Here is a 10,789-nt window from a genome sequence, read left to right on the forward strand (position 1 = left end):
AATTTGGATGCCCTTTATTTCTTTCTCTTGCCTTATTGCTCTAGCTAGAACTTCCAGCACAATGTTAAATAGGAGTGGTGATAAAGGGCATCCTTGTCAGACAACTTTAATAGTAGGAAAAAATTCCAAAAATCTAAAAAAAAAAATTCTGTACTTAAACTGTTTTGTGGATTATCTTTAGAATCTCTCTTTAAAGAAAAATTCTGAATGTAAACTACAGATAGATGATGCACAATGAAAATGGTTTATGCGAGAAAGATCCAATTCAAATTCTTTGAATATGCAGATCCCGTTCAAAGACAAGACCTTGTCTCTCCATCAAATGAGAAGTTAGTGAATGCACATTTATACATTTTAAGTCAAAATAAAATGTTTAAGGGATATATGTATAAATTTTTATTATTTCTGGCTTTAATTAACTTTTTTAACTAACAGCTACGGTGTCAATTATGACAGTTAAGAGGAAGTCTCTCGTAATTCCAAATATGGTATTAATCCCCTCCTCCTCTGTACGTGCTAAGAAATACTCAGGAATTTCTGAAGAGTCCTACAATGATTCACTGATATGCTTCTATTTTTTAATTTCAAAAAAATCATAAATTTCCATATGTTTAGAAGATGTCAAAGAAACAGACTCTTAGCCTAGGTCAAGTTAGAAAGTAGCATCATATATTTTACATATGAAGGGTCATTTATGATGAAAACAAATTTATTATCTCATACTGCTTTATGAGAGAAAAGGAAAGGGAAACTGGCTTGAGTTTCAAATGAGCTATGTAAGAATTTTGGGACAGTGGAAAGAGCACGAGATCGGGAGTCAGGGGACCTAGGATCAACTGGCTCTGCCGCTTACTGGTTGTATGACTTTAGGCAAATTATTTAACCTCTGCAGTATCTGGTTTCCTTGTTTGGGAAAAGAGGAGACTGCACTCAATTATCTCAAGGTTTCTTCATCTCGCCATTTCTAGTGAAGGCAGCAGTTATAAGACGGCAGTGGCAGCCACAGAAGTCTCATTCCAGGGACGACTTTTAAATTAAGACAGACTCACGTTTGTGAGAGGTCTTAATAGTGGTCCTATGGAATATTAGAAAGAATGTGCCCTTTCCAAGTCTTTTTCCAGCCCTACCAGTTTGATGATAATCTTTTACTAGAGTCAAACGTTGTATATTCCTTGACCTGTTTTCAGAGTTAATGGTCTACTGCCATCTTGTGTTCAAAATAGATTTTCCACAACCAAAAGTCACTGATGTCAAGACAGTCTGAGAAATACACTTTTCCACAAGTCAGTTTTCCTTTATGGTTTCTGGAAAAGAGTATTCACAAATAATCAAAATTTGGTAAGCATGAGGATAGGAAGTACTTGAAATAGGGACCTGTTTAGCAAAACCCACAGTAGCAAAACAGCTTGCTAATAACACAGTGCAAAGCCCTTAGGAAGCCATTCTTTCATTCATTCATGTAACACCACTGTCCTAAACGTAGACACAAATTAAGTCTCAGTCACTGTCCTCAAGCAGCTTATCTACTGAGGGAAACAGACAAATGTCAATCCTATAATGACAGTATAATGTCATTAGTGCTGTGAGAGATAAGCACAGCGAATGTTCTGGGGGACTACCAGGAAGGAAGGACTACAACCCCCAAGGGCTCTGGCAACCCCATCCCACATTGCTCTAAGCTCTCTCTAGCCCCTAAAGGCTGCCTGATCCAACTGTATTTTAATATTAATTCAATAATATTTTTGAGTGCCCACTATGTGAACAAAACAGACAACAGTTCTTGCCCTCATGCAACTCCCATTCTGTTTTATTAAATTAAAACTAAGTAAATAAATAAAAAGCTCTGTATTTCCATATGGTCAGAAGATATCACCTGCCAACACAGAGGTCTGACAAGATTTTCAACTCTGGCTGTAGATCAGAAACCAATTCACTAGGACTGGGGAGGAACCCAAGAATCTCTAGCTTTACAAGACTTCACAGGTGATTCGTATGTGCCAGAGTTGAGAACCACTGCCTTCAGAGATAACACACCATCATCAAAAAATTGCTGTTTTAATTTTTTAAAGAATAAAGTAAACTAGATTTTTTTTTGTTTGTTTAAATTAGGTGAGTATTCCTTGAACTTGTAAAAGACCCTAACCATGATTGCCATGCCAAAATGAATTACTGCTACCACAGACTACTCAAGAGAATCTCTAAACCATATAAAGTTTACAGAAGCAAAAGAATTTGAGCACTTATTATGTAAATGGCACGTATGGGTGATATAAAATACACACTGGAGATGGAAATAAAAATGGAGCAGTTGGCAGCTATAACCCACGACTCCCTAACATCATTGGAATGCTGCAAACAAACACCAGCTGACTGGTGAGCCAGCACAACTCACAAGCCTCCTGGCCTCCCGACCCCCGACACTCGGAAGAGAAGCCATGCTCCAAATGACACTTCATTCTGGGTTTACATTACATGGCTGGGCATCAGAATCGCCTGGAAATCATTTCAAAAGAGACTCTGCAGCCTCACGTGAGTGTACATCACTCTCTGGAGGGGGGAGATGAGGCTGGAACTCAAGCTTCTATAGTTTAACAACTTTGCAGGTGATTTTGATGCACAGCAAGGTTGGAAACCACTGGGCTATACCTTCAAAGGGGAAGAGAAACACTAGTTAAAAGTTAACAAACTGTGAAAGGTGTAATAGAAAAAAGAAAACTATTTCATTATAAGATGTCCACACAGCTTTAAGATACAAGGTATTTCTTACCCATCTGACTGTGTTCTTAGCTCAAGGACTTTGAACCTTTGTCTTCCAATCGCTTTCACTTTCACTATCTCAATTCCAAAATCCTGTTCTTCTCGATAGGCATATATCTCTGCTGTTGTTCCAAATTGTGCTTCCCTTTCTTGTACATTACTTCAAAGGTAAATTTTAAAAAGAAAAAGTTTTGAAAATTTGACTTTAAGATATGCAAAGTTGGCAAAAGCAATACATATGGGAAAAAATTTATAGCAATCAGCCCTCACTGCAAAACTCTTATCATTTTACTTATTTTTAAATCACATGAGGGATTATATATACAGTGAGCACTTTAGGAAGATAACAGATTTCTAGTCATCGAAAATGATCTAGGCCTGAAAGGGGTTCAAACTCTGACTTCCCTAACCAAACATTCTTTCACTTGTTAGACATCATTTCTGGTGGTTAAAGCAGCACTGCACTGGGGTGGGAATGTCCTGTAATTTCCTACCCCTACCGTTGATTGCCTCCATTTGCCAGGTGATACTTGCAGCTCAGTTTCAATTTACCACTGGTTAGTAATGGTACAATTTATGAATTTTAAGAAAGAAAGAAAGAACAAGCCATTCTTTTGGAAAATTAATCCTTTACATTAAAATGTAAAAGCCCTCTTTCTCTTTAAATAAAGATAGTTCCTGAAATAAGATTCTAGAAATGTTTAACATTAAATATTAATGATTAAAAAAATTTCAAATACCAGGAAGTTCAATTGTGTGTGATGGTAAATGTCTGATTTAGATGGTAATGAAAATAGTAAGATCTCCGTATTGCACTTTCAAATTGTTAATCAACAAGATTCTTTACTAACCCCCTGTATGGAATAATCGTGGGCTCTGGCTTCAACACTGACCTCTGGTGTGACACACATGAGAGGGACTGTGTTAAGCAAATTCACTCGAATATTTTACCTGTATGCAAGAACTGCAAAGGTTCTATCTTTCTGAATTAAATTCCGCACCATACTGACTTCTTGAGGCCGAAAAAGCTGAAGAGGTAACGTCTGCCCAGGAATCAAGATCATCATCACCTGTGGCAGAACCGGAATCACTTGACAGCTGTCGTCATCATGCAAAGTCCTGCCGTGAAATTCTTCCATATCAGCGCCCAGGTACTATTTAAGAACACGCATATGGTACAGTGTCATTAGAGACATTAATAAAAATATAAGCTCAACAGACTAAAGAGCAAATCAGATGAAAAAACTATAAATGGAGGGTGCAAATATTTATTTAAGTGATAAACTTGGTGCAGAAACACCCCAGGGAAATATTAAATTTTGATTGTTAGTAGAACTTCCAATGTTTTGTGAAGAATCTCCCACAAACACACACATTCAAGAGCATTTTTTAAGTTTAATATACTTTATTCTGATTAAGGTAAACTTGTCTCTATGTCCAAATATCACAGATGCCAAGTATAAAATGTCAATGTGTTAAATAACACCCTGGTACCTGCTAGTAACAGAGAATAAGGAATACTTTAGCAGATCAATTACTAGTAAAAACACAAGCATAGCAACAATTTCTCAAAGAATTATACATAGTATTACTACCTATAAATGTCCTCGTCCACAGTTTCTGGTGTGAGGTAAGAGCCAGTAATGCTAAAATCAGTCACATGTTTGTAGGACTTTTTTATCTATAGTTAAATGTATTACATCTCTTACATTACATGTGTCACTAAAATTACATACGGTATGTGATGTTGGCAGACTGGTGTCAAAATTTATGACATTTGGTTTTTTAGCTTCTTTGCTATCCTGGTCTTCAACTTCCATCTCGGTTTCATCTTCTTCCTCACTATCTGCTGTGAAAGTAAAACCTATTATTATAAGAAAAAAACCAGATACATGAAACTGTCAAAAGCTATAGTCTCTTTCAAATACACAGTTCATTCATGAGGATTCTGGCCTCAGAGAACAGGGGTTCTACTGAATACCACACACATGGTGATCACTAAGGCCTTGTAAAGAGGCAGCCAGAAGGCTATGCCACTACTTTTATTTTTTTTTAAGTCAGTTTTTTTTTTTTTTTAATTTTAGAATAGTTTTAGATTTCAGAAAAGTTACAAAGAAAGTACAGAGAGTTCCTGTATACCCCACATCCACTTCTGGCTATAGTTAACATCTTACACTGCTATGGTACATTTGTCACAACTAAGGAACCAGCATCAATACATTACTAATAACTCACTCCATATTTTATCTGGATTTCCTTAGTTTTTACCTAATGTCCTTTTCGTGTTCCAGGATTCAATCCAGGATACCACATTACATTTGGTTATCATATCTCCTTAGCCTCCTCTGGGCTAGGGCAGTTTCTCAAACTTTCCTTGTTTTTTAAGACCTTGACAGTTCTGAAAAGTACTGGTCAGGTATTTTGTAGAGTGTCCCTCAACTGGGATTTGCTTGATATTTTTCCTCATGATTAGACAAGCGTTATGTATTTTGGGGAAGAAGACCACAGAGGTAAAGTGCCATTCTCATCATATCGTATCAAGGGTGCAGACCATCAACCTGACTTATCCCTGCCAATGTAACCTTGATCACCTGGCTGAGGTGGTGTATGTCAGCAAATCACCAAGCACCATCCACACGTAAGGGGTAAGGGGTGAGGAGTTAAGCTTCACATCCTTGAGAAGGGATTATCCACATACATTATTTGAAATTCTTCTCTATGGGAGATTTGTTTCTCCTTCCCTGCCACTAACTACTTTTGATACCTTAGATAACTCAGTCCACCTGACTAAACCTCAGTTTCCTCATCTGAAAAATGACAGGCTTGAACAAGACAATCTCTAAGCTTCTTTCAAACTCTTAACTTTAAAAGGGAGGGAAGAAAGAAAGGAAGACAGATCAGTTAATATTGAAAAAAGATATCCTTATAACCTTGCAGAAAGAATTTTGGAGCATTTTTCCAGTGACACTACTTCCTCGGCTGTCACTGTACTATTTAAAAATGGTATGTTTGTAACCTTTGTAATTTTAAATTAAAAAATAAAGTTGCATGAAACATAAAAAAAACATATTTTTAAAGAAATCTCTTAGAAGGCTTTCTCCAAATTTTTTAAATTATGAAAACTAAGCTGGTCTGCTTTAAAAATCAGATGTTACTAAAAAGGATGATGAATCAAAACTCTTTGCTTATGCCATCAATTAAGATTAGAAAAAGCTATGCTATAGGTGCTATAAAGTGGGAGTCTGCTCTTGTTATGCCAGCTCTGGGTAAATTTCCTAGCCTAGACCAACAGTTCTCAACTGGGGGTGATTCTACCTCCCAGGGCACATCTGGCAATGTCTGGAGACATTTTTCGCTGTCACAAGAGGGGGGATCTAGTGAGTAGAGACCAGGAATGCTGCTAAGCATCCTACAAATGCATAAGACAGCCCCCACAACAAAGAATTATCTGGGTCGATGTGTCAATAGTACCGAGGTTGAGAAACCCTGGCCTAGATAGACTATAAAGACTTACTGAATCTCATTCCCAATCTCATGTTCCAGGTATTTTTTTCCCCAAATTTTATTTATTTTGTTGTTCGGAATATGCACAGCAAAACATACACCAATTCAACAGTTTCTGCATGTACAATTTAGTGACATGGATTACATTCTCTAGTTGGGCAACCATTCTCACCCTCTTCTGAGTTGTTCTTCCCTCATTAATATAAACTCACCACCTCCTAAGGTTCTTGTCTAATCTTTGGAGTTGCTGTTGTCAATTTGATCCCATACAGATAGTTCTTAAAACAGCATAATGCTCCAGGCAGACCTCTTTTTTACTAGTTAAGTTAAACTACTGTTTGGTTTCAAGAAGACTTTAGGGGATATTTTTGGTTCAAGCTTTAAAAATTATCTCAGGGCAGTAGTTTCAGGGGTTTATCCATCCTCCATGGCTCCAGAAAGTCTAGAATCCATGAGAATATGAAATTTTCCCCCTTTTGATCAGGATTCTTCCATGGAATGTTTCATATATTTTTAAATGCCCCAAGTAAATGTCTAAATAAAGTGCCAATACAAAATAGTCATTTTTCCTTTGTACATATCATTATTTAAATCAAAATACCTCTAGCTAGGTTCCTGATTTAAGGTAGAAATGTTTTTCAATACCATAAATGCCTTGGACTTTCTATTCTATTCGTAAGAATTCTGGGGGTATAAGCTTTGTCGAGAAGAACATAAGTACTTACATTCAAACAGTCAATGATATAACACTTCATACATTTTTGTGTTTGCTTGATTAGTAGTTCCTACCAAAAGACAAAAAAAATCTAAAGTGATGAGAAAAATATTCTAAGTCCTTGTTTTTACAACTCTAACAGCATGACTTTCACTCTGCAGGGGAAGAAACCCCCTTCATTGCTCTACTGTTCCTTAACAGGGAGTTTAAAAGATCGACTATTACCTCAAAGGCTAGAATTCATGTTTTTAAAAATTATATTTTAACTGTTCTCACTTTTAACTGAAAAGGTTGTCTAGTCTTTCAATGATTTCCTTATCCATAGCAGCCTTCCTCCTAAAATATATGGCTAAAACGCACATCCCCCTGCTCAGCAATATTTATCTGTTAATGTTTTGTTTGGCCAGGATAGATTCTTTGAATCTTCAATGTTAAGCTATTTCCTTAGCACTTAAGAGGATTACTCTTCAAAAATGAAAAACAAACACACCCATTAAATGGGTTTATGGGCAATCATGTGTTTCTCTACAAATAAAACTCGTATATGATTGGGAAAAGCATTATTATTACATCAACATCTTTTGGCTCTCCTATTTCTGATTTTTTTCCGCCAACAAAACACACAGTGTCTTCTCAGAGCTACCAGGGTAAAGTGTGATGACTCATCTCGTGCAGGAGCACCACGTGAACGCCGACAGAACATCAGTAGCCTCCCTCTTCTAGTCACCATCTTCCCTGGAACACTGGGGTTGGCACATAAAGAGTGGAACTGATGTCTCTGAAAAAACACTTCAGCTCTTCAGTTGAAGCCGACACACTTATGTTTATGTCAACTCAGCTATGCTGACTTCAGGAACAACTACTGACTCTGACTGTGGTCTATTTTTATAGAAAACATACCTCCTATACGATGAGCACGCATTCAGTCTCTTCCTCCTCCAACCCCTGCTACTCCCAGTGGACAAATTAATCCTCAAAGCATAGCTTTCTTTAGGCAACTGCCTGAAACCTGCAATTGCTCTTGACAACCCACAGAAAAAATTCCAAACCCCACTGGCAAGAGATGCAAGCTCCCCAATAACAGAGACCCAGCCTCTCTCCAACCTCCCTCTTAGGTTTTATTTTTCACAATGCTATACTAAGCATGCACTCAGCAATGGGCTCAAACATAGCAAGGAACATACACCATGGACTGCCAGAAGAATGAACAAACGTGTCTTAGAAGAAGTACAGCCAGAATGTTCCTTAGAAGCGAGGCTAGTGAGACTTCATCTCACTTTAGACATGTTATCAGGATGGACAAGTCCCTAGAGAAGGACATCATGGTTGGTCAACAAAAAAGAGGAAGACCCTCAACAAGATGGACTGACACAGTGGCTGCAACAATGGGCTCAGACGTAGCAAGGACTTTAAGGACGGTGCAGGACCGGGCAGCGTTTCCTTCTCTTGTGTGTGGGTCGAATCGGGACTGACTCGTGGCTACTAAGGACAATAGTAAGCATATAGGTTCCTGTTGGAATCGACTCAGTGGCAATGGGTTTGGTTTCAGTTTTTTTGGGGTGGCACAAATGGTTAAGTGCTTGACCATTACCCGAAAGGTTGGTGGTTTGAACCCACTCAGAGGCTGCTCAGAAGACAGGCCTCGTGATCCGCTTCCAAAAGGTCACAGCCTTGAAAACAGGGCTTCAACTGGTTTTTGGAACCACTGCTGACAATGTGCTGCACTTCTAACAAATTCCCAGGTGGTGTTAATGTTGTTGGTTAGGGACCAATTCTGAGAACTATTAGTAGAGCAGTGAGTCTCAAAATTTATTAAAGAATCACTCAGAGATCTTGCTAAAATGTAGATTCTGATTCAGTATACCTGGAGTGAAATGCAGAATTCTCAGCAGGGGTTCGAACCAGAACCGGTTCGAACCCATGCTTGAAAACTCTATGGAGCGCAGTTCTACTCTGCACACATGGGATCATCATGAGTGAGAATCAACTCGAGGCAACCAACAACAATACTAAGCACATGCATTTAGATGTCCCAAGATCCACACCACAAGGGTTTTCCCCAATCCCTCTGCCCCCCGAACAATCCCTCCCTTTGAAGGACCATAACAGCATTCACTTATGTGGCCCTAAATCAACTGCCTTCTGCTGGTTATCTTCTCAGCAGCCTCATCGAGATTAAACATCTCCTCAGGCATCACACTTTGTATCATACCTCTTCTCATCTTCCCAACACCTAACAACTTGCCTGGCATATGTGAAGGGGCTCAGTTAATAGTCCCAGTCTGGGTGAACATCCGTTGGAAAGCATCTCTTGAAACTTTCCAAGATAAGTTTGTACAAGTATATCATACTTTTTTTTTTTTTTTCTGGCCAGTATTCCAATGCAAGGCCAAGGTCTAAATTTTCACAGAACATACAAAAAAGAGAAAATTGAGTTTATCAGCATGTTTCTAAGGAGTATCTCTAGTTAAAAGTATTCTACCACGTGCTTTATCTACATGCCTAAGAAAACCAGGTCACTATCTCCGTAGTTAAGTGGTTAAGAGACACCTGCTATGGCGTCAGACAGATGAGGGTTGGAGTCCAGGCTCTGCAACTGTGCGACCTTGGTCGAGTCACCTAACTAATCTGACAATCAAATTTTCACCTACCAAATCGGGATCAGAATAGTGATGCGCAAAGGATGAAACGGAGAAACGCAAGCAAAGTGCTTATTACAAGGCCTGTCATGTGGCAAGCACTTAATACATGTCAGCTGTCACTTTTGTTAAAGGGAAGAAGTCCAGAGAAAGTCACGGCTGCTAATCTGACTCGGTCCCACACCTGCCCCATCATTTAAGTGCATTTATTGGAGCCAAGCTCAGGGCACACAGAGGATGAAGAGAACCGGGTCCCTGCTCCCGGGAGGGAACACTCCCCAAAACCTTCGCCCACAGCCCGAGGCGACCAAGCAGGGTGGCGAAGCGCCGTGACTCGGTCGCAGGCTGGGGGCCTGACGAGGTGCCGCTTCCAGGTGCGGCCCCCGGGGCCCGGACAGCCTCGGCGCTCCAGTCCCAGACCGCGCGGCCGATGCCCCACCCCGCCCTCCCAGCCCCGCCGCGCCGCGCCGCTCGCGGCTCCCAGGCCTCGTCCCCTCCTGCTGCCGGCGGCACCCCGGGCGGTTACCAGGCAGAAGCTGCAGGTGGTTTCCCATGTTACGCGCAGGGTCCTGCCGGTCTCCTTCGCCGGCCATGTCTGTTTACCCGCAGAGGAGGCTGGGACAGGGCGGTGCCGAGAACGCTGCGGACGCCGGGGACGCCACGGGAGGGACCACGCCGCGGGAGGGACCGCGCCGCGCCACCGCCTCTGCGCTCGGGCGCCACGGCGCCCTCTGGCGGCCTCCGCGGCGAAGGTCTGGAAGTAACGCCCAATGCGGCAAAACATTGACCCTCAGACTGTGGCTCAGCCACGGACAGAAAGTTGTCCACTGCCATACATAACTTAGTGCCCGCGGTAGACATCAGAGACTTACCTCGTCCGAGCTCCTTGGCATGACTTATCTCACTCAAACAAGAAATTTTACATATGGGGAAACTGAAGCTCAGATTCTTTAGTCTCCACTTCGTTTTTAAACGAAAGGGCTTGGGAGCAAATAGAAGCCTGCTTATAAACCATTACCTCCAATTTTTTTTTATTGTACTTCAGGTGAAGGCTTACAAAACAAATAGTTTCTCATAAAGCAGTACTACACATACTGTTTTATGACACTGGTTAACAACCCCACAATATGTCAACCCTTTAACTTCTCAACCGTTTTTTTTTTGGTGAAAATAC

The 10,789-nt window shown here is 40.3% G+C and overlaps 1 protein-coding gene across 5 annotated transcripts in view; it reads right to left on the bottom strand.

The window, feature by feature from the left end:
* The window catches only part of CRBN (cereblon), a 46,121-nt gene extending 35,883 nt beyond the window's left edge, over positions 1-10,238 (bottom strand). For 2 of the 5 annotated variants that reach the window (XR_002824804.1, XM_023735509.1), the window contains exons 1-4: positions 10,142-10,210; positions 4,494-4,621; positions 3,709-3,911; positions 2,768-2,917 (exon numbers count right to left, since the gene is read on the bottom strand). Coding sequence is in view for 4 of the 5 variants with exons in the window: in XM_023735509.1 (XP_023591277.1) it covers positions 2,768-2,917; positions 3,709-3,911; positions 4,494-4,621; positions 10,142-10,208 (548 nt within the window). In the remaining variant the exon portion in view is untranslated. Of the gene's footprint in view, positions 1-2,767; positions 2,918-3,708; positions 3,912-4,493; positions 4,622-6,986; positions 7,047-10,141 lie in introns of all 5 variants that reach the window. The other 3 variants (XM_023735653.1, XM_012554118.2, XM_004368280.2) reach the window with 3 other exon arrangements.
* Between the last annotated feature and the right edge of the window lie 551 nt (positions 10,239-10,789).

The sequence above is a fragment of the Trichechus manatus genome, unplaced genomic scaffold (assembly GCF_000243295.1).
Source record: "Trichechus manatus latirostris isolate Lorelei unplaced genomic scaffold, TriManLat1.0 scaffold00001, whole genome shotgun sequence".
Taxonomy (NCBI): Eukaryota; Metazoa; Chordata; class Mammalia; order Sirenia; family Trichechidae; genus Trichechus; species Trichechus manatus.